Source organism: Orycteropus afer, unplaced genomic scaffold (assembly GCF_000298275.1).
Source record: "Orycteropus afer afer isolate SDZICR_OR568_19922 unplaced genomic scaffold, OryAfe1.0 scaffold00192, whole genome shotgun sequence".
NCBI lineage: Eukaryota > Metazoa > Chordata > Mammalia > Tubulidentata > Orycteropodidae > Orycteropus > Orycteropus afer.
Window position 1 is genome coordinate 5,938,807 of NW_006921779.1, and position 25,206 is coordinate 5,964,012.

The 25,206-nt window shown below is 36.7% G+C and overlaps 1 protein-coding gene across 1 annotated transcript in view; it reads right to left on the reverse strand.

Annotated features, from left to right (window-relative positions):
* ZMYM4 (zinc finger MYM-type containing 4) overlaps window positions 1-18,965 on the reverse strand; it is a 79,549-nt gene extending 60,584 nt beyond the window's left edge. Inside the window, exons 1-5 of the mRNA XM_007947662.2 lie at window positions 18,449-18,965; window positions 16,741-16,802; window positions 16,227-16,397; window positions 9,513-9,597; window positions 9,017-9,272 (exon numbers count right to left, since the gene is read on the reverse strand). Coding sequence (XP_007945853.2) covers window positions 9,017-9,272; window positions 9,513-9,597; window positions 16,227-16,397; window positions 16,741-16,802; window positions 18,449-18,962 — 1,088 coding nt within the window. The 5' untranslated portion in view covers window positions 18,963-18,965. The remainder of the gene's footprint in view (window positions 1-9,016; window positions 9,273-9,512; window positions 9,598-16,226; window positions 16,398-16,740; window positions 16,803-18,448) is intronic.
* Between the last annotated feature and the right edge of the window lie 6,241 nt (window positions 18,966-25,206).

Genomic DNA, 25,206 nt, shown 5'->3' on the forward strand with positions numbered 1-25,206 from the left:
ATGGCACTGATAATCATGGAACAGTTACTTCTTTGAGTACCATGAAACTTTCTAGTCATATTAACAAAATTACTTCCAAATTACATCTTTTAAGTAGGATTTAGAAATAGATTTTGAAAATTGAGTGTTGGGCCCTTATTAAGGAAATCTAAATATTAAATGACGATTTAAACAAAAAACAAAACAAAACAAAACAAAAAAAAAAAAACTCACTGCTATCGAGTCGGATCTGACTCATAGCAAACCCTCCTTGGGTTTCTGAGGCGGTATCACTACAGAAGTAGATTGCCCAACCTTCCTTCCAAGGAGTGGCTGGTGGGTTTGAACCACCAGCCTCCTGGTTAGCAGTCAAATGCTTCAGACACTATGCCACCAGAGCTCCTAAATGATGATTAGACAAAATATGTACAGAGTTTAAATTTGAGATGCTAAGAAATATGACTACCTAATGCTTAAGAAAAATAAAATTGTTACTCTGAACAGCTTATGGATTTCTTTTGACTTAAGTGCTGCCACTGTATTTCCACAGGTCCTAAGAATGGCAGTAGCTAACAGGAAGAAAATCTTTTCTACATCACCGACTCAAATTATATTGGAATCCTTCTTATACAGGCTGACATGCAAATCAAACGTCTATGAAAGTTTATTTTGGGGGTGGGGCAATGCATGTACCAAAATTAACTAGCTTTGTGACACTGAGTAAATCTTTAAAATTCTTTTATCCTTATACTTAAGGTATAATCCAATTCAGTTGTTCAAATAATCAGACAGGAGTCCTCAGGTAGTACAAATGGCTGAAACTCTTGGCTGCTAACCAAAAGCTTGGTGGTTTAAGTCCACTCAGTTGTTGTTAGGCACCATCGAGTAGGCTGTTTTATAGTGACCCTATGTACAACTGAATGAAACACTGCCTGGTCCCGAGCCATCCTCACAATTCTTGCTATGCTTGAGTCCATCATTGCAGCCACCGTGTCAATCCATCTCATTGACAGTCCGTCTCATTGGGGGTCTTACCCTTTTTTTCTGATCCTCTACTTTACCAAGGGTGATATTCTTTCTCCAGAGAATGGCCCCTTCTGACAACATGCCCAAAGTAGGTGAGACGAAGTCTGGACATTCTCACTTCCAAGGAGGATTCTGGTTGTACTTCTTCCAGGCCAGATACATTCCTTCTGATAGTCCGAGGTATTTTCCGTATTCTTTACCAACACTGTAATTCAAAGGCATCAACTCTTCCTCCATCTTCCTTATTCACTGTCCAATTTTTACATGCATATGAAGCAACAGATATACTATGGCTTGAGTCAGGTGCACCTTACACATCGAAATGACATCTTTGCTTCTTAACACTTTAAAGAGGTCTTTTGCAGCAGATTTTCCCACTTCAATACAATGTCCGATTTACTGACTACTGCTTCCATGGGTGCAGATTGTGGATCCAGGTAAAGTGAATTCCCTCACAACTTCAAACTTTTCTCCATTTATCAAGATGTTGCCTACTGGTCCAGTTGTGAAGAATTTTGTTTACTTTATGTTAAGGTGTAATCCATACTGAAGACTGTATTCTTTGATCTCTTACCAGCAAGTACTTTAAGTCATCTTCACTTTCACCAAGCAAGGTTGTGTCATCTGCATACTGCAGGTGTTAATGAGTCTTTCTCCAATCCTGATACCATGTTCTTCTTCTCGGATTATTTGTTTAGCACACAGATTGAGTAAGTACAGTGAAAGGACACAACTCTGATTTTAAAACATAAAATATCTCCTTGTTCTGACAGTCGCCTGGTCTATGTACAGGTTCCTCATGAGGACAAGTAAACGTTCTGGAATTCCCATTCTTCGCAATGTTATCCACAGTTTGTTATAATTCATACACTCAAATGCCTTTGCAGTCAATAAAACACAGGTAAACATCTTTCTGGTATTCTTTCTTTCAGCCAAGATCATTTGCCATCAGCAATGGTACCCCTCATTCCATGTCTTCTTCTGAATCCAGCTTGAATTTGTGGAAGTTCCCTGTCAATATCTGCTGCAACCATTTTTTAATTATCTTCAGCCAAGTTTTACTTGCCTGTGATATTAGTAGTAATTCCTATATTCTGCTCGATCACCTTTCTTTGGAATGGGGACAAATACTGATTTCTTCCAGTCAGTAGGCCAGGTAGCTGTCTTCCAAATTTCTTGGCATAAACGAGTAAGCACATCCAGGGCTGCATCCGTTTACTGAAACATCTTAATGGGTATTCTATCAATTCCTGGAGGCTTGTTTTTTGCCAGTTCCCAGTGCAGCTTCAACTTCTTCCTTCAATACCACTGGTACTTGATCATATGCTACCTACTGAAATGGCTGAAGGCAGACCACTTCTTTTTGGTACAGTGACTCTTGTGTATTCTTTCCATCTTCTTTTGATGCCTTCTACATCGTTCAATAACGTGTCCATAAAATCCTTCAATAGTGCAACTTGAGGATTTAGTTTTTTTCTTCAGTTCTTTTCAGCTTGAGGAATGCCAAGCATGTTCATCTCATCCCTTTTGGTTTTCTAACTCCAGGTCTTTATCTTCTCAAGCTGCCCTTTGAAATCTTCTGTTCAATAATTTTATTTCAACATTTCTTACATTTGCTTTAGCTACTTACTCTCTGTTCAAGAGTACGTTTCAGAGTTCTTTTTCTTTTCCTCTTAAAGGTGTCATTTTATTAAGTGTGCTTGAAACTAAAACTGTGGCGCGTAAAAGATTTGACCAAGTTGACCTCTATGGACTTCTGGCCCACCCCTCAAGATATCCAAGACAACAGCTGGATACCAAATTGCACCCGAAGGAATGGTACAAATGAAAGAACTTAGATGGATGTTTTGATACAAATGACAGAAAAGGTAAGATAAACCCAACATGCACACGCTATCTTGGTGAGCAGGGAACTTACCCCAGGGGCAGTGGGGAAAGATGGGCTAAAGCTTAGCTCTCTCCATCATGATTTCCCAGGGTGTGCTTGTCAAAGAAACACACAGTTCTTTTCTAACATCCATTTTGGTCTTTTCTTCCTCTCCTATCTCCTTAATGACCTCTTGCAATCTTCATGTATGCTGTTCTTGTAATCCCACAACTCATCTAGTTTTTGGCTACTTGTGTTCAATGCACCAGATCTGTGTTTCAAATGGTCTCTAAATTCAGGTGGGATACAATCAAGGTCATATATTGGCTCTCATGGACTTGTTGATTTTCTTCACTTTCAACGTGAACTTGCATAACAGCAACTAATGGTCTGTTTCACAGTCAGCTCCTGGCTTTGTTTTGAAAGAAGATATTGACCTTCTCCATCACCTCTTTCCACAGATGTAGTTGATATGATTCCTGCATATTCCATCTGGCAAGGTCCACATATAAAGCTGCTCTTCTTGTTGAAAAAAGTTATTTGCAATGAATAATTCATTGGTCTTGAAAAATTCATTGGTATCAAGTGATCTGTGGCATCATTTCTATGATCAAAGCCATATTTTCCAATTACCAATGATTCTTCATTTCCAACTTTTGCATTCCGATCACCCCCAATAATCAATACATCTTGATTGTATGTTTGGTCAATTTCAAAGTTCAGAAGTAGGTAAAACCCTTAAGTTCTTCATTTCTGGCTTTAGTGGTTGGTGCATAAATTTGAATTACTGTATAGATTAAATGGTCTTCCTTGTAAGCGTATGAGTATTATTCTATAAGTGTATAGATATTATCCTATCACTAACAGCATTATACTTAAGGACATATCTTGAAATGTTCTTTTTGACAATGACTGCAATGCCATTCCTTTTCAATTTGTCATTACCAGTGTAGTAGGCTGTGGTGGTTAAGTTTGTGTGTCAACTTGGCTGGGCTTACTTGAGTGGTTGGTCAGCTGAATGTAGCTATTCCCCATGGTGAGACTGGTAATTTACTCCATGCTGGAATCTATTGGAGCAGCTGAGTAGCTGCTTTGGGTATGTGGTCTGCTTCCCATATATAAGAAACAGCTTTGGGAATCATCTCCAGCTTAGGCACACTTGAACTCTGCACATAGCCATCTCATTGTTCAGCAGCCTGCCATGCTCTGCTGACCTTGGGACTTTCAATGGGCTTGAATTAATGGCCTGCCATGTGGTTTGGTGACATCTGAACTGTGCCTTTTTACTTGTCAACCTTGGGCTTGTCAGCTTCAGCAGCCAGCAGCTGCCTGAGTGAAGAAATGCCTCTAGCTTTAGTGGGCCAAGAGTAAGAGGCAGAGCTGATGCCCAAGGTTGAGGGGCCTTCACCCAGGCCCTAGAGCCTGGCACTTTGAACTCAGACTTAAAGCCTCCAAACTGTAAGAAAATAAACTCCTGCATGTTAAAGCCTTCTCATCTGTGGTATTTTGTTGTCAGAGTAGCACTAGGTAACCAAAACAGAATATGGTACCAAGAGTTGGGTGCTACTCTGATAGATACCTAAAATGTGGAAACAGGAGTGGAGTGTGTCCTTGACCTGAGACACCAGTAGAGAGACCCCAGGGTGTGGCATGAGAGACAGCAGCAACAGAGCCGAGAGACTGGCAGAGAGATACCGGAAGAGAGACCACAGCATGAGAGACCAGCATGAGAGGCGGCAGTAGCAGAGCCCAGAGACGGGCATTAAACAGTTGGCTTACCAGCCCCCAGAGGAGAAAGCCAAGTGCCATTGAGTAGGCAGTTCCTGGCGGAGTGGTTGGCCTTCGGGCATTAATTGGTAGAAGAGACTGGCATGAGATGGAGCAGCAGGTTGGCCAGCCCATGGAGCAAGAAAGCTAAGCCTCCTTTGGACAGGAAGATTTCCAGCAGAGTGGGATGTCCTCGGGCATTAACTGGCAAAAGCGGAGAGACCAAGGAAACAGGAAGCAGAGCTGCCTCAGTCTCAAAGGATAGGATCATGGTCTTTGGGGGTGGAACCACCACAACACCCTAGGTTTCAAAGAGCCAGACCTTCACCAACTTGGTTCTGGAGTGTGGAGCTGCTTGTTCATGTGAGCCAGTGGGATGGAGCCATAGCTGCTGCCCAGAGTGAGGGGGCAGGGCTGCCATGCCCAAGAGGGAGAGGAATGGGGCCTGCCAGGCCAAGGGGGTAAGGTCAGCATTCAGGAACTAGGGGACTGGAGTCATCCAGTGAAGGAGATTTGTACAGCTGCCCAGTTGAGTAGCTGGGCACCTGAATGTAGTTATTCTCCATGATGAAGTTAGTAAGTAACTCCATGGTGGAATCCACTGGAGCAGCTGAGTGGCTGCTTTGGGTATGTGGTCTGCTTCCCATATATAAGCAGCAGCTTTGGGAATGGTCTCTAGCTCAGGCACACTTGAACTCTTCATGTAGCTGTGTTGTTGTTTAGCAGCCTGCCATACTCTGCTGACGTTGAGACTTTCAATGGACTTGAACTAACAGTCTGCCATGTGGTTTGGTAACAGCTGAACTGTACCTTTTTATTTGTCTACCTTGGGCTCGTCAGTCTTAGCAGCTAGCAGCTGTCTGAGTGAAGAAAAGCCTCTAGCTTCAGTGGGCCGGGAGCAGGAGGCAGAACTGAAGCCTAAGGTTGAGGAACCTTGACGGAGCCCTTAGAGCCTAGCACTTTGAACTCCAACTTAAAGCCTCCACATTGTAAGAGAATTAACTCCTGTTTGTTCAAGCATCCCATTTGTGGTATAGCCTTGTCAGAGCGGCACTAGATATCTGAAACACAGGCCATATAGTTTTTCTGGCCAATACCAGTCCATTTCAGGTCACCAACTGGAATATCTAGAATATCAATCTTTATCCATTTCATTTGGACAACTTCCAATTTTACTAGGTTAATATTTCATACATTCCATGTTCCGATATTAATGGATGTTTGCAGCTGTTTCTTCCCATTTTGAGTTGTGTTCCATCAGCAAATGGAGGTCTCAAAAGCTTTACTCCAATCATTAAGGTCGATTCTACTTTGAGGTGGCAGCTCTGCCCCAGTCTTACTTTAAGTGCCTTCCAACCTGAGCAGCTCATCTTCTGGCACTGTATCAGACAATATTTTAGGTGTACTTATAAGGTTTTCACTGGAGAATTTTTTCAGAAGTGAATGGCCCCATCCTTCTTCTCAGTCTTTCCTAGTCTGGAAACTCCACTGAAACCTGTCCACCATGGGTGACCCTGCTGGTATTTGAATTACTAGTGGCATAGCCTCTAGTCTCACAGCAACACCTAAGCCACCACAGTGTAACAAATTGATAAACAAGTGGTAGATCCACCCAGAGGTGTCCTGAAAGAAAGGTCTGGTTACCTACTTCTGAGAAACTGGAGACTGAAAACCCAAGTGGCACAACTGGAATTGACTCAATGGCATCTGTTTTTTGTTTTTTGATTAACAGTCATGTAAACTATGCTCTGTTTACACATGTTAAACTGGTGCAAAGACTGTACAAATAGGATGACACAAGAGAAAGAAAAAAAACCACAGTGGTGATAGGAGATGAAGGTAGTAAAATTCAATACAATGAAAAATAAGATATATCAGTAAGGACTGAAGCTGTTAAGTGGAAAAAGATTTACCTGAATCACAATAAAATTAAAGAAGAGAAAAAGGTGGAAAAAGAATTAAGTACAAAGAGAAGCAGAAAAAATAAGATAGATAATGGAAAAGAAGAGGCCGAGGATATAAGTAAGGGTACTTGAGTGAAGAACAGAAAGGACCAAAAGAATAAGGGTGAAAGAACAGTGAATGAGAGGGAGAGCGACTGAGACTCAAGGAAGGACCATTTATATAGAACAGAAACATAGTGGCCAAGGCACTTGACTGCTAACCAGAAGGCTGGAGGTTCAAACCCAACAGCCACTCCTCCGAAGGAAGGTTGGGCAATCTACTTCCGTAGTGATATCACCTTGGAAACCCAAGGAGGGGTCCGCTATGAGTCAGGGCCAACTCCATGGCACATAACAACAACAACTAAACAGATGGAAAAGACCAAAAACAGAAGAAAAATGTAACCTTAAAGAACAAGTGAATTAAATAAGATCAAGATAAGATGTAAAAAGTAGATAAAAATTATTTGCCTACAAATAAAGCTAGGACAGGCACTAGAGGTCAAAAGGGACATGAAAAACCTAGATAAAAGGAGTAACATGTATGGACAAGAATGAAAATAAACATAAAGGGTACACATTTTAAAACTACTTTGAGTTTCCAAAAGTTATTTTGAAAATAACTGATAATCTTTGAAAAAAAACTAACTGTGGGTATTAATATGAAAGGAAAAATATCATTGAAATTTTAGAAATTACTGGTTTTTAAGAATTAATTAAAGGATAAAAGTCATTATATAACATCTCATAGCAAAACAGGATACAAAAAAAATATACTTTTAAAGCTGACTTAGACATGTGCTATAATATCTAAGTCCTCATTTTTAATAGCATTTTGCATAATTTAAACATTAAGTCTACTTTGTGCTAAACTAAGCTTGCCAATAGCATTATGTTGAAATAAGCTAATAGTTTTTTTATCAGATAAGTTATCACTACAAAGTACTGAGAACAGGTTTTTTTTAAAAATTACCAAGTGTCTATTATGTGCCAGGAATTTCTAGATGCTGGGAACATACCAATGGACATAATTGGTAAAGTTTCTACCTTAAGGGTGCTCATGTTCTTATGAAATAAATAAAAATAAGCCAAAGTCTATTATTCAAAATAGCCTTAGGAGACTACCTATTCTAACAATGAGAAATAAAGATACATTTTTTCAAAACATCTCTCCAGGAAATTCTTTCACAAAAGGAATTTGAAAGTCACTAAAACACCAATCTTACTATTTAGTAATCTAATTCCATTTTTGAACAAAAGCTGGTAGGAAACATGATCAAGTTTTAATCAATATATCTGGTTCTAAATGACATTTAGTCACATATGAACATTAAACAGCCCCTTAAGAGATGAAAATTTACTACCACTGAAGCTATTCAAAAGAATGTATCACCAACTTAAAGATAATCTCAAATCAAAAAATTACAAAAGTATTTGTTGCTGTTGTTTTAAATAACAGCAATATTAGAAGGAAAATATTGCTTCCAAAAGTAACTATTTTTTAAGTGTAATTTCCCCTTAATGTATATTTTTAAATGTTATTTTATTATCTCAAATATAACCAAAACATTATATATGTGTTCATAAGTACAGAAAAACATCTAAACACATTCCAACTTCTTTAAAAACTCTTTCACCTAACCTATGCATTTTTCCAACTGAATCAGAAGACAGAGCATCTTTTTCCCTTCCCAGACTGAAAAAGATAGGAACTATAAGTGCTAACACGTAAAAGTAAAAAGTCATGATCTGAATAGCTTAAGAATAGAGAGAGGTCAACATGTTTCAGAACAAGAGCATTATTCACCTTTTCCTGATTTAGTTTTCTAACAATCACCTTCAACAGCAGCCAGAATTAGGTTTTCCTCAAATATATCAGGATGACCTTACCAGCACTGTAAGGTCATACCCCGTTTTCTCTAAGCACTGCAATGGACTCTTTTAAGTAGTTCAGAGATACTGAAAAGATAAACACTGGAAGCCATTTACAGTTAAGGGGAAAGTTACTAGATAAATTCTAATTAGGTAATAGGAATATAATTAGTGTATTTCTTTACCTTGATAATCTTTTATAAAACTTTAAATATTTACTGATTTAAATATCTACTGTCTATAGCTCCAAGATTTAAAAAAGGAAAAAAAGTGGTCACATGATATCCATAAAAAGTGTAGTTTTATAAAGCATCTCAATAAATAAGGACAGGAGAGTTAGTCTCAAATACACCTCTTAACTTATTAGAAAATTTATTAAAAGGTAAAACACAGCTGAGCACCTAGCACCTAGAAAAACAGCAACATAGTAGTGCTAACATGGTATTTCTCAAAACAAACAAAACTACATTGAAACATGAAAAACTAAACATAATGCACAGACTAAGAATAGAGTATGCTAAAGAAAGGAAAGAAATAAAGATAATTTAGAATTCTGCTATACTTTGAGCAACTTGAGCAAGTTTTCTTGGTGGGTGGAGGCGGTGGGCGGGCAGGTGGAACTGTATATCCAGTAAGACACAGTGTGGAGCAGAATAACTGAGTAGACCCTTTCCTCTGATAAGCAGTTTGCCCCTTCTGGAGGATTTTTTTACAACCAGAACAGGAAACTCGAACAGCTGTGGCTGGAACTGAAGGAAGCATTTTATTCATGCCAGATGACGCCAGTGAAGGCTGAAAGCCAGTGGTCAACTGGGGAGCTTTAAAAAAAAATAGAAAATAAATGTTTTACTTTTTACCATAAATTTTAAGTATTCATTCATTCTTTCTCTTCCAGAGCTAGTCTTAAAAACCAAACATTAATTATGCTCGTACAATTAAAGGCATTCTAAATAAGCAGAGAGAACTGCCTGATTTACTACTAATAGAAGTAGATACTTCCTCTCACTCAGATTTATCAGAATAAAGAAACATGATTCATTTATTTACTTGTTTCTTACCAAGAGGACCGCCACTAACTGAAAATACAGCACTAATTTTCAGTTCCCCCTCTTGAGTTTTTTGCTGTTGGCCATGACCATACTCCTTTAAAAAAAACAAAGAAAATAAATAAATAAATGCACAGAGGAAAGAATAAATACAATGTATCTACAGAAATCCAGACACTGGAGTCATTTTATGATGGCTTACAGAGGTGTAAAATATTTACTATATTAAAAATAACAAGAAATTATAGAATACTAAACAGCCAGCAAACTATAATTGTAATAAAGGTAAATAAGTAAGTTTATATATACTAGGAAGGCAAGAGGTGAAAAATGAAAGTGGCTTTCCAATTAATTAGCCTATGGCATGACCAACTTATAAATTCTTTTTAAAAATTCTTCTTTAACATTATCCCAGCATTTTAATATGTATCTATTATAAAAGTAATACACACTCACTAGAAAATTCAGACAAGTAGAAATTTTAAGATTCTAATCATATTTACATCACCTCAAAACAACTACTGTTGTTATTTTGGTATATTTCTTTCCAGTCTTTTCTCCTCTATTCAGAGGTTTATTGTTTTACACAGTTGTAATTACTGTATACTGAACATACCATTCTCATAAACTGATGCTTTGATCACCTGAATCCTTAGAAGTTTAGCATTTTGTTACATATACAAAATAACTTCTAGTGGCTAAATACTAGTATTTCTTAAATTGGTGTCCAAAAACCCTTGAGGTTAATAGATACACTCCAGAAAGTCTGAAGATACTAAAAGAATATTTTAATTCTATGCCTTCATTTCAACAATTTTTAAGTAAATATAAACATATTAGAAGTCTCAAACAATCACCACAAAGCTGAATTCTACTCCAAGAGTTCTACTCCAAGTTCTGCTGTTCCCTTTTATAATTACTACAATGTGACACCCCTAAGTGGTAAATTTAACTTTTAATTCACTGTTTATCACGTTGAAACTTGCAAAACTCCACAAAATCCCTTAATCTCGGTATTCTTAGGCATATCAGACATAGCCCCTTTTATTGTGTTACAGTATATATACATTGTTCAAATTTGAGAAATATTGATGTATACAGTTCCAATATGGCCCTACACAGGACTGAGATGATATAACCACAACCCAACATTGGCCCATTTAATATTTCCACATATTTAGTACAATTACTTAACACTATAATAGATATCTTTGTGAATATCCATACTCCCATATTTAAGATTATCTCCTAAGAAAAGGATGCCTAAAATGAAATGACTAAATGGCCACAATAATAAATATTCTTGATATTTTTTTTAAAGTTCTCAATTATATTTATTCCAGCAATTTGTAAAAAAAAAAAAAAAAAGTCATTTAAAAGTCTTTCCCCACTGTTGTTTCCATTTATAATTCTTTCTAAAATGTCCCACTGACAAAAAAAACATGACCATATTAACCTTCTACAGCATTTCTAATCAACATATTAATTAAAAATTCAATGTATTAATGTTTCCATTTTTATACCAAAAATCTGACAATCTTTATCTTTGTGATTCCTTTGATCTCATACAAAGTTCTACTTCCATAATAAAACAGTAGATAATGGTTTCATTATCTATAATAAAATCCTTTAATACAGGGGATAGAAAAGTTTATCTGTAAAGGGTGAGATAGTAAATAACGATTTTCAACTCTGTGGGCCATATGGTCTCTGTCTCAACTATTGAATTTTGCCCTTAATAAGTGAAATCAGTGAATGAGGATGGCAATATTCCAATAAAACTTTATAAAGCAATGACAGAAAAACAAAAACAAAAGAAAAAAAAAAAAAACACGGGCAGGCTGGGTTTGGCCTGAAGTCCATAGTTTGCCACTCCTGCTTTAATCCATCTGGGATTTATTCATTTTGATGTATGATAAGTGCTTTGTTTTTTTTTCTCTTTATTTTTCTAAATTACAAATGAATTCTGGGCTATGTATCTTGTCTCGTTTTTAGCCTGACTGATCTTATATTCTACCATCCTAATGAAAATAATTGTGGGATGTTTAACTATTTAATTAGGTTTGCCACTCTCACCCTCTCCAACTATTTTTTAGAATTTATGTGTAACATCCATGTGTCTGTGTTTGCATGCATCCCTATTAATAGTTCTTCAAAACTTTAGAACCTAACCACTGATATTTTCATCAGAATTGCACCAAATCTATATGTTAATTTAGGAATAACAGATATCTTCATAATATATTTTACATTTTAAAAAAAAAGCGTCTCTCTATTTGTTTGCCTTGTATCTGACATAAGTACTTTTTAGTTGCTGCTAGGAAGAATTTATCTTTTTCATTATATTATCTATTTAGGTTAACAACTGACTTACAGAAATATTTCTATCTTTTATACAACTATAATTCAACTAGATACTCTGCTTAACTTTCATGAATTCTATTAATTCTCTAATAAAGACCCTTACCAGCAAATGATGATGATTTTTCTCTCCCCTTTTCCATTATTTATTCTTCTAATTTCTTTAACATGTATTGGGCCAAAAATCCAACAAAAGTTAAAAAATAATGGTGGCATCGGTAATCTGTGATCTTTTAGTAATCATTAACAGAAGTTTTCTAGCATTTTAAATTCGATGATTTATTGATCTGAAGTAGATATTTCCTTACCATAATCAAGAGTATCTATTATAAGAAAGGCATAATGAATTACATGAGATGTCTTCTGGTATCTAATAAAATGAATATATAGATAGTCTTACTTGACCTGTTGATGAAATATATGTTAAAAGATTTTTTAATATTGATCGATCCTGACACTTCTATGTTACATAGTATATTAAAGTGAATTTCAAACGAAAAATTTTAAAACTGTCAGAAAACTCCAGAAATAATCCATGGCATACCTTAGCACTCTCCAGTCAACACTCTTTAATCTTCCTCTGTGATAGCTATTCTAAACTTGTGACGCACTTTCCTTAAGCTTCAGGTCTATATTACTTACATAAATGTAAAATAAATATCCATCTTAAGTACTGTTTGCATCCCCCAGAATGCCTTCAAGGCAGAGTCCACGTTTCATTTTTGTTTGTACCTCCCACAATGCCTAACTTTACAAATATTTGATAAACAAATCAGTTACTAGCAAATGATTAATGAATGTTTTTTGTTAAGTGAAAATATGACTGATGATCCAAAAGCTTTTAGAAGCAAAAAACAGAGATGTCAAAACAAAATAAAATACTCTTTACCAGTATCTTTACCTTCCTTCATTTACCACAAAGGAAGATCTGTATCAGTATCCCAGAACTGTATTTTAGAAAGACAGAAACTAAATTCAGTAGCAAAATGAACTTGACGTGGCTAAATACAACCCCAACATTTGAATTATTGCATTCTACTTTCTTAAACTGTGTAAATTACTACTGTGATAATTAATTTGTTTTCCTATCTTAATTCATTTATTTCCATGAGAGATTATAGATTAGCTTTCCCTCTATTATGAGCAAAAGGAAAAAAAAATGATTTTAATGTATTATTTACAAAGTACCCAGCTTTTAGAAGCTTATGGAAAGAAGGAAAAGAAAAAATGAGGTCTCTGCTTCTCATTTAAGGTTCTATTTTAAAACCTTTTCTAGGCAATCTTCAAAATTAAGCAATTTTTATTCACAGAAAGATTAACAGACTAGTAAGAATAAAAAGACCATGACTTGGCTCCAGACTGGCCATGTGGCCTTCAATAACTAACTTAACCTCAATGAACCTCAGCTTCCTTATCTACTTTATTCTATAAACAGAGTTAATATCCTCTACTCTGGCCATTATAGGGTTGTTAGAAAGAAGAACCAAACACTACATGTTAAAGCATCTGTAACTGTATAAGTAATACAGAATATATTACAGTAATATGTGATGGGATTAGTCTGAAGAAATGAAATTGGGAGACCACAATGATGTTATATACAAGTAACAGAGGCAAGAGGACGATGACTGACAAACCCAGAAAATTATTATGGAAGAAAGAGCCAAGAGGAAATAGGTAGAAGACATTAAATATAAACACACATTTCAACACCCTGGTTCAAATGGGAAAGAAAATAAATTAAGTCCAAAGTAAATTACATGAAAAAGGAGAATTAGGAAGTAAGCTGAAAGCAAAACTGTAAGTTAAACACAGAGAAAAAGCCAATGGAGGTCTTGAAAAGCGCCATGAGCTAAGGTTCTGATCTTATATAACCATGAGAACAGTTACTAGTAATTGATGGTCAAAAGTAAAGACTGATTGTAACTGTTAAATCTACTAGTATTTTCTAAGAGTTATGTTAATAATACTTTTATAGAGACTAAGAAAATAATACACTGGAACTCCCTTTTCCATTCTATGGGAGATGAATAGGGTGATAAAGTATTCTACAGTATTTAACAGCAGAGTAGAAATTTCCGATAGCCATTTGAGGGGGAGGAGCAGGTAGTTAAAATAGGCTATGAAGAGACAGAAAGAAAGAAAAAATAAATAAACAAAAAATAGAGGGTAAGAAAGAAAGTAAAGAAGGAAAGAATCAGGTATCTGTAGTTTATAACATAAGCTCACCTGGGAATTTCTAGAAAAATTACCCAAGGTCTGATCCTACAGGAATGGTGCTGCTGGTAACTAAGAGAACTGCCTAGGGAAAATCTAGACTTACCCAGTCACACGCTCTGACTGACTTATTGTGGGTAAAGGATAAAGAAGGCTTCAACACGTTGTGCCTAGAAACTACCTAGAAATTATCCACCTTCTTGCTTAGTTGTCAAGAGTATAATCAGGTGGTGAACCCTTGAGGAAGTTTCCTCCCATAATCATGATGAAACTTCCTAATCAGCATTTGAGACACATTATTATACTTTAAATCAGTGTTAAAAATGTAGGTGTTTCTGTGTTCTGGCTGTTGTACCTTATTTGTATTCTCAAGCAACTGGAACCTCTGATTGTTTTCAAAACAATAATACTAATAATGCTTCCCAATGTCCTATGGCCTCACTGTCTGTAGACTTTGTTAGTAACTACCTTTTTGCCCCAGGTTAAGTGTCAGTGGTTAATGTACACAGAGAAAGGTATGGCTTTGGTACCTTGCCACCATTATGACTTCTTACAGATTTCCCATTTCCACTGCACATAAAGAGACATGAGATCTGCCCTGTGGACAGGCATGGCTGGAGTCTTGAGGCACACACTGCCATATGAACATTCTGTGGGTGTTAGGACATCTATTTATTCCTAATTCAGAAATCCAAGACCTTCTTTTTATCTCCTTCCATACATGCTTCTGGTCTATCTTAAAATACTTTCATATTCCTTCTTTTCAATTGTCTTCTTTGTAGCCACAATATTCATTCAACTCCTACAGCTTTACCATCTTTACACTCTCAGCTACCTTCCACTGGGCATCATAGAATGCTTGCTTAATTAAGGAATGATCTGACTCAAATGAATTATCTATCTCTATAATCACCTATTTTTCCAGCTCCTTACTTTAAAGCAGTGGTTCTCAAAAGCAGACAATTTTGCCACCCAGGGGACATTTGACAATGTCTGAGGACATGTGTGCTATTGCTAATGAAGTACAGGCTAGGTATGGAATTAACTATTTGTCAGCAGGGGTTAGTTAATAAACAGGTTGTATGTGGAAGGGTTATTTGATTGTAGACCCACTTTACTGTATTAGTGGGTAGGGCACAACCCCTATTGTGTTACCAGTGGGTAGAATGCAGGAATGCTGCTAAGCATCCAAAAAAAGTACAGGGCACCTCCATGCAAAAGAATTATCTGGCCCAAAACGTCACCAGGGTTGAGGCTCAGAACTCCCACTCAAGGAAACCTGAATGAAAAATTCTCTTCCACAGAAGTCCCATATTCTCAAACACTCTCATATTATAGAAAGACAGTGAAAGGTAAACTTTCTCCAGACCAAATGTCTAATTCATACTATCTTTACGTATCATCTGAATTGATGCCATTCATAGACTACCCGCAAAAAAGTTCTCCTACTGTTTTCATCCTCTGGAGTCCTTTCTACATTCCAAAATCATTATAGCACTTGCTATAACTTCTTTCTTCCATTCCAATTACTGCAATGTCTACTAACTGCATGGATAACTTAGCTAACCTCAGGACTACCCAGTTATAACATCTCTATGACTTTGACATCCAGAGCAACCTTGATATAGCAGGGCTCTACCCTTACCTTTATTACTCAAAGATCTTAAACTTGGAATCCTATATGAGCCATTAAAGTCAACTTTAAATTCTACTCACTAACCCAATGAACTGCATCTTCAGTCAATAACCCTTCTAAAGTCCATTAACTCCCATATTAGCAGGAGTTATAAACCTTCATAAACCACAATAAAACCTTAAGTTACATCTGCTGTATCAATCTCAAATCTCTGAATACTCTCACACTCTCCCTAATCCTGCAGTGAAATGCACTGCAAAAATCATAGAACAGTGGCATAAAGAAACAAAGTGACTTAAAGCCTTAAATCAGTACTCAGGATTAATTTAACCCTGTTAATTCCTTAGCATTATTCTCACAAGAGAATGCCAATTGTCTCAATCTTCCTTAAGAGTCTCCACTCATCCTGTCAACAAACTACTTCACTTCTTAGCCAAGAATTTCCTCTCTCAAATGAGTAATTCAATGCATGGAACCAAAAGAAGGAAAAAAAAAAAAGGTGAAATGTTTACTTGAGCATTGTCAGGTTCATCTTTAATTTTGTCTAGTAGTCCCTGCTGTGGTGCCATTGCTTTGTCATACTCATCATCCAAAGGTTCTTCTTTAATTCTAATATTTGATGCAAAGGAATTCCCCAGTTCCGAACCAATGGATTCTTTATTGGCAAATGGATAGCTGGAATCCTAAAACACAATATAAAGGATTAATAAATATTCATATTTAAAAAGTATTCCTCTTCAGGTTTAACACCCAAAGAAAAGCTCACTGGAAATGAGGAACTCTATGGATACTCATTAGAGTCCCTACCTAAAAGTAAATGTGGTATACATCTAGATATCAAACACAAATAAAGAACCTAAGAGCTGAGGCTTCTTAGAGCATCTCCAAAGGTGCCCTTACCCAAATAATAAAGCAAAGAAATCAGCACTCTACCTAACACATATAGTTACAATTTAGAAAGTGACATAAAGAAAACTTTGACACTTGCCACAGTTACACCAATCTACATACACACTGAAAACTTACCCTAAAGTTTGTTTCTGGGGTTTGTGGTAAATGGGTATGTAATGTTTCTTCAACTTGATTAGCTATTGAAAGAAAACAAAAACAAAAACAAAAACATATGTACATGAATAACAAATCTTATAAAGAGTGACCTAAAAAGCTATCATCTGCTAATCACCTCTCTTTTCCAACAAAGATGTTCATTAGAGTGAATTTGAATTGGGTTTCCCAAAACACCCAACAGGTAGCTTCCCTCAGACATTCTACACAATTTGGCCCCACCTAACACTTAGCCTCATCTCTGGTTGTTTTCCTGCTCAAACCTAAATAATGTGGTGACTTTGTAACTATGCTCTGGAACAATTACTTGATTGTTCTCCCCCATTTGTTACACCACTCCAAGTCCTTTTTGTCTATCCTAATCCTATATAGTGTTCCAGACTCAATTCAAAATTCACCTCTCCTCTATAAAACCTCCCTTGTTCATTGAGTTTAAAACTGTCTCTCTTCTAAGCATCTCTAAAACACAGTTTGAGTCACATGAAAGAAATCTTCTGATACTGCTTTATGACAAACTCTTCTACTTCTGTCTTTAATTATAAATTAAATCCTATACTATTCAACTGATCACTGATGTTTCTACTATTTGACTTGTCTTTCCCTTCTACTACTTGACAAATGTTCCTTGAAGTTAAGGACTCTCATAATTTTCAATATCCCCTACAGCATACCTTTGCACAGGCTTCCACATAACAGTAACCAAAATAATTGTTATTAATAATACTGGTTTGTTATTTCTACCATATATTTCCTAGTATTATCAGAGGAAATACAAGGTTGATACAGTATACCCTGCTTTTCTTCACATCTACATAACATTTATTGAAAGATTACTATTTTCACTGTACCAGGTTAGGACCTAAGAATATAAATTTGATTAAGATTGGCCCTCAAGAAACTCCTACCACTAGGTAAGGCAAAAGAAATACAGAACTATAATAATATGTGAAATGTACTATAAATGAAGAAGCATGGGGAAATAGAGATGAGGCAACAATTCATTCTTGATGGAGAGAGGTTAGGTATGACTAACAGAATAAAAGAGATTTCATCAGTTAGGCCTTGTTAAATGAGAAGTCCTTTTACAGGCATATATACAAAAAAAAAAAAAGAAATGCAGGCAAGGAACACCAGAAAGAAAGTAAGGAGGACAGAAGTAAGAAAATAAATGAAGTATTCAAGAATGGAAATGAAGCTAGAGTATAGAGTACACTGGGCAAAGAGGCTCAAGAGGAGCCTCAAGAAACTTTTAAAATGTAACATAGCAATGTTAACAAGTCATATCCTCCTGAATTTGGACTAATTGGTGGGACAGCAGTTTGAATTAGTGCTTACAGCACAAAGAAGTTAAATCCAACTTCAGGTTCCAATGTTCAACCAAAGAAAATGAACAGGTAATTCAAGTATCTTGCCTTCTCATCAAAATATTGCAACGAGGGGAAGGAGAAATGAAGCTTAGAGCTATTTTTCAACCATTTATACCATTATCAAAAGTTACTGTGAGAAATTCAGTCAGTCTGCAAAGAACAAGGATAAAAGAAAAATGACAAGCTTACAATGAATTTAACCATTCATACTTCACTTAACATCAGAAGGTAATTAAAAGCTCAAATATTATTAGTACTTTGTTATTTATTCTGTTTTATGGTTCTATTCCAATAATTATTACCTGCTTTATCAAAAAAACTGCTTTTCAACCTTGAATCCAAATCTTTATGGGGCTTATCCAACCGTTTTTCACGTTCATGGTAAGTTAGGTCTCTATTTTTCTCCTTTCCAGAAAATGTCTCTTTGCTGTTTTCTCTTACTAGGCTAAAATCTTTCCGTATGGATTTAAAAACAGAAACCTGATCAAACTGTTTAGGAAAGTCCTTTTTCACTTTATTTTGAATTTGTATTTCATTTTCATTGTCTGATTCATGCTGTGAGACTCTTCTCTCTACTTCCAAGCTATCATCAGTATGAATTGAAGAAACAAGATTGTCCTTTGAACTAAAATCCTGTTCATCCTCATTGTCACTACCAACAACTGGAATTCCTGCAAGATCCCCAGAGTTCAAAAAATAATCATCTTCATCCAGCAATGAATTTTCAGATCCTGTTTGATTCGGCATTCCATAAGACATGCTGTCAAGGGTAGGAGTTAAGTTGTGGTCTGTATCTTCAGACATTTCTGTATCCATGATACCACCACCTTAAAAAGTAAAATACTGTTTAGACAAAAGATAGTGCTACAGATGGCCACATTTATAAGGTCTGCCTGGTATACAATTAAATATATGTTTTCAAACAAAATAGGCATAATATTACCAGAGTATTCATTTAATACTTTGATATATGTGTGACAGATACAAGTACCCGAAGTTGAGATACTATCTTAGGCTTGAAATGAAGGCAATGTGATACAGAGAAAAGAGTACCAAATTCAGAATCAGATACATCTGTGCTGGAAATTATAGCTTCATCACTTAAAATCTATGTGATCTTGAAAAGTAAGCTCTCAAAGTCTCCTAATATACAAGATGGCTTAATACTCACCTTGTAGGTTAATTTATGGTGAGGACACCACCATAAATTAACAGTGGCAATGTGTATAAAGGATCTACTGAAAGAGTGTCTGACACATAGAAGGGAATATAAAAGTGGTAATTCACAATTATTGCAGTGATTATTCTGGGGAGCTGAGATTAGAACCCAGGTCTCTGGTCTCAGAGACACATACATGTTCTCTGTATTAAACACTAAGTTAATGTTTACAGTAATAAATATTTAAGCATAAAATGTATAAGAAAAATTTACTGTTCATAACTTCATGTTCAAGTCTCTCTAATAGCAGAACTACCACCACAACCACCACCACCACCCCAGGAAAAAAAACCCTCATAGCCCTGCGTTTCTTCTTATGGTCCTCATTTACCTTTTCTTCTTTATAGTCAAAGTGCTACTAATAAGACAATACTGGTTACTGGTTTGTTTCTACTTCATCTCTCAATCATTAATCCTTTGAAACTTAATACAATCTGACCTTTAATCTCCCATTAGAATTGTTTCCTTTAAGATAATTAATGATCTCCCCTTACTGGTCAAATCCAATTGACTTTTCAATCCTTACGTGGTATTTGGTACCCTCTCCTGAACAGCGCCTAATATTTTATGTACCTTCACAGGACAACACATTATGTACACATCACCTATGAATTCTTGCCAAAATGTTTAACATGATCCTATTTAAACCTTGTTTATATCTAACTCCCAGTGTATAGACAATGTGGGGGAGAGAGAAAAAAACAACAGGAATCAATTAGATAAAACCAGAATGTGGCATACTCTGTAAGACAACATCATGGACACTACCAAAAGTCATTATTTTGGGAGTGGTTTAAAAAATAAAAAGTTAAAGGAAGGAGGACTGTTCTAAACTAAGAGAGTACAGAGTTCAAAATAATAATTATAAAAAATATTGCAGGATAATATTATGTTATGTGAATTTCACCTCAACTAACTAACCAACTAACTACATACATACATACATACATACATACTCCCAAAAGATATTGCAGGATATTTAGAAAAACAATATGGACTGGATACTAGATAATTACTATACATTTTCCTCAGGAGAAAAATGGTATTATGGATATACAAGTTATCCTAGAGATACATTCTGAAGAACTTACAAGTGAGGTGTCATGATCATGATGTCTATAGCATACTTTTGCATAGTATTACTACAAGAAATGTATGTCTGTACACAATATTATACACATTCATTGTACAATTCTTTCCCTTTTTTTAAATTTATTTGAAAATTCTCTTGAAATAGAAGATTGGGGCGAAAATAGAAGCAGGGTGTTAAAACACAATGTGGAAGTCTACAAGACTGTAAGCAACTATAGGTCAAGGTTATAGCATTCTCTAATCAACCCAGCATATGCTAATTAACTAATTAATCAAAGACTATGCACCTCATGCTATCAGCAGTTTAAATTTACAGTATATGCGAAATCAATATGAAAAAGTAATTATTGCAAACAACTTTCAAAATCTCTATATCTAACGTTAGGATATGGTATTGGGAGAAAAAAGGAGCCATGTAGGAAAACTGGATCCCTAACTCACACCGAAATAATTTCCAGATGTACCTAAGATTTAAACATAAAAATACAACTATAATATTAAAGAAACCACACAGAATTACTTCTAAGTCTTAAAAAGTGGGAAACAAAAATCCTCACAACCAAAAGCAACATCACAATAAATGGAGAAAAGGATGAAGTTGTGAAATATTTCATTTTACTTAGGCCTACAATCAACACCATTGAAAGTAGACAAAAAGTCAGACATTCTATTGCCCTGGGCAAATCTACTGCAAAAGACCTCTTTCAAGTTTTAATGAGCAAAGATGTCACTATGAATAAATACAAAGGTTCCCCTAATCCAACCCATAGTATTTTTAATCATTTCATAGGCATGTGAAACCTGGACAAGGAATAAGGCAGATCAAAGAGCTGATGCCTCTGAACGTGGTGCTGGTGAGGAATACTGACATGGACTGCCAGAAGAACAAACAGGTCTGCCCTGGAAAAGGTGCAGCCAGAATACTCCTTAGAAGCAGGAATGGCCAGATGTCATCTCAACTACTTTAGTCATGTTGTCAGAAGAGACCAGTCCCTGGGGTAAAGGTCACTGATGTCATGCTTAGTAAATCAGAGGGCCAGCAAAAAAGGGAGAAGACCCTAAATAAGGGACTGACAAAGTGGCTATGATGATGGGTTTAGGTATAGCAATGATTGTGAAGCTGACCCAGGACCGGCAGTGTTTCATTCTGTTGTACCTAGGGTCGCTCTGAGTCACAGCGGACTCAATGGCACCTAACAACAACCACAAAAGTGAGAAAAGGCATTTCCAAAGATGACACAAAATCCAGAATAAAAGACTGACTGAGTAAAAGAATAAAAGAACAATTGTGTCTATAAAAATTCCTAAAGAGAAGAAAACATAACTCAAACAAAAAGATGAAGGATGAACTGGTTTAAAAGGTTTTTATTGCATTATATATCACAAACAAAGGCTAATTTTCCCTAATAAAGACAAGACTCTTACAGGTCAATAAAGATAATATTCAGATATTTATATAAAAGCAAATGATTTAAACAAGTATTTCACAAAAACCTTGCTCATAATAAAAAAAATGCAAATTAATAATGCAATGAGATAGTGAGACAGGCAGGAAATTGGGCTAGCCAGACCAAAGAGGCCCCTGACTCAATGCCCTTGAAATATAAGCCTACATGCAGACCACCACATAATTCTGGTCACTAGCATCAAGAGAACTGATTAGTTGGCAAGCCAGGTGCTTAGGTGAGATAAAGAAGCTGCAAATTAAATGGCCCTAAGCTTGATTACTTATAAAATGCTGATTAACCTCTGGCTGCTTTTTTAAGTCTCTCACTAGGCGTCCACCAGATGCAGAGCATGCGTAGGAAAGGTCAACGTGACTGACATAGTGATCTTCTACTAGAGGCAGATAAGAATAAAATTCTCTCACCGGGGCTCAAACTGGGGTCCAGAGACATCACACATGCATAACTCGAACCTCAGAATCCCACCCATTTCACAAAGATGATGCCTCTTTCTTGCCAAAGACCCTTTATAAACCTTAGGAATCCCTTTGTTAGGAGAGAGTACAGAGGCTAGCATAGGCAAAAGCACCTCTCCCTCTCCCTGGCAAGCCGCTCCTCACGAGCTTCTCCTCACGAGCCTCTCCACGCAAGCCTCTCCTCTCTAATAAACTTTGGATCAGGTGGACATTTTACCTCTCCTGTTCAGTTCACTGTCAGCAGAAGGCAAGGACCTCTGCTCAGGGTTTCAGTCACCCCAGTAACAATGCTATGGTTATCTTGTTGTTGTTATGTGCCATTGAGTTGGACCCGACTTATAGCAACCCCTCCTTGGGTTTCCAAGGAGGTTTCACTTCGGAAGGAGATTGCCCAACCTTCCTTCCAAGGAGTGGCTGGTAGGTTTGAACCGCCAGCCTTCTGGTTAGCAGTCAAGTCCCTTAGGCACTACACTACCAGAACATCTAGCAGGTTGTTAATGAATAAAGTTTTGGATTATACCTTGGTAGTAATGGTATAAAGATCAAAGTTGATAAACTATAGCCCCAGGGCCTTATTTTTTTAATGCATTTTCTAAAAAAGAGTTTGTGTCAGAGATCAGAAATGGGCTGCAAAGCTTAAAATATTCACATTTACTATCTGGTCCTAAACAGAAATTTGCCAACTCCTATGGGCAAAGAAGCACTGCTAGTAGCAGTGCAAAATGGTACAATCATAACAGAGAGCAATAAGACAATATGTATCTTTAAGTACACTTATGACTTGACCCAGTAATTCTAAGAATTTACCTTGCAAATAAAATCTGATATGTAAAACGTGATCTATAAAAAATAACATTTATAGCAGCAAAATATTGACAACAGCCTATCTGTCCATCAATTAGACTAAATTAATTATAATACATACCTACAATAAATATGAAGGATATCTTATTGAGGACTAAGGTGTGCCTGACACAAGCCATGATATTTCCAATCGCCTGGTATGCATGTGAGAGCTGGACAATGAATAAGGAAGACCGAAGAAGAGTTGATGCTTTTGAGTTGTGGTGCTGGCGAAGAATGCTGAAAGTACCATGGACTGCTAAAAGAACTAACAGATCTGTCCTGGAGGAAGTGCAGCCAGAAAGCTCCTTGGAAGCAAGAATGGCCAGACTTCGTCTCACCTATTTTGGTCATGTTGTAAGAAGGGACCATTCCCTGGAGAAGGATGTCGTGCTTGGTAGGGTGGAGGGTCGACGAAAGAGGGGGAGGCCTTCAACGAGATGGATTGACACGGTGGCTGCGATGATGGGATCAAGTATAGCAGGGATTGTGGGGCTGGCGCGGGATCGGGCAGTGTTTCGTTCTGCTGTGCATGGGGTCACTATGAGTCGGAAACGACTCGACGGCACTTAACAACAACACAATAAATAGGTAGCTAAAAAATGAGGCAGCTTTATATATAATGAGTTCCCGAGACTATGTAAAAATATCAAAATAAGGAAGACTGTATACTATGCCACCACTGCTTTATTTTTGTGTTCATGTCTTTGTTTATGCATAAAAACATCTCTGGAAAAATCCTTAAGAAATTCTTGGTTTTCTATGAGATGTAGAAGTGGTTGACTGGGAAATAGAAACACTCCCTTTTCAAAATATGCCCTTTGGTATCTTTCATTTTTGAAGCATGTGGATCCAGTCTCTGTTAAAAATATTTATTAAAATTCTTACTTAAAAATCAGAGATTTAAAGCCTGTTCAGAGATATAAATTTCTTAAAAAGCATTTATTTTAAATTTGCAATTTTGCTACACATCACACAGTAAGGGTACACAAAAATCTTATGAGGCTAAAATATAAGTACTGTTGTTGTTAGGTGCCATCAAGTCAGCCTGGACTCATAGCGACCCTAGGTATAATAGAAGGAACCACTGCCTGGTCCCGTGCCAGCCTCACAATCCTTGCTATACTTGAGCCCACTGCTGCAGCCACTATATCAATCCATCTTGTTGAGGGCCTTCCCCTTTTTCTCTGACCCTCCACTTTACCAAGCATGATATCCTTTTCCAAGGAACTGACAACATGACCAAAGTAGGTCAGACAAAGTCTGGCAATTCTTGCTTCCAAGGAGTATTCTGGATGCACGTCATCCAGAAAAGATTTGTTAGTTCTCCTAGCAGTCCATGATACTTTCAGCATCCTTTCCCAACACTACAACTCGAAAGCTTCAACTCTCCTTGGTCTCCCTTATTCATTGTCCACCTTTCACATGCATAAGAGGTGACTGCAAACACCATGTCTTGGGTTAGGGGCACTTTAGTCTTCAAAGACACATCTTTGCTCTTCAGCACTTTAAGGAGGTCATTTGCAGCAGATTTGCCAGGTGCAAAACGTCATCTGATTTCTTGACAGCTGCTTCCGTTGGTTTTGACTGTGGAATCAAATAATATGAAACCTTTAACAACTTCAATCTTCTCTCCATTTATCATGATGCTGTTTATTGGTCCACTTGTAAGGATTTTCATTTTCTTTATATTGAGGTGTAATCCATACTGCAGACTGTAGTCTTTAATCTTCATCAGTAAGTGCTTCAAGTTATGTTCACTTTCAGCAAGCAAGGTTGTGTCATCTGCATATCACTAGTTGTTAATGAGGCTTCCTCTAATCCTGATGCTGAATTCCTCCTCTTCATACAGTCCAGCTTCTCTGATTGTTTGCTCAGCATAAAGACTGAATAAGTCTCGCGAAAGGATACAACCCTGAAGCACTCCCTTCCTAATTTTAAACCATGCAGTATCCCCTTGTTTTGTTCGAACAAAAGCCTCCTAG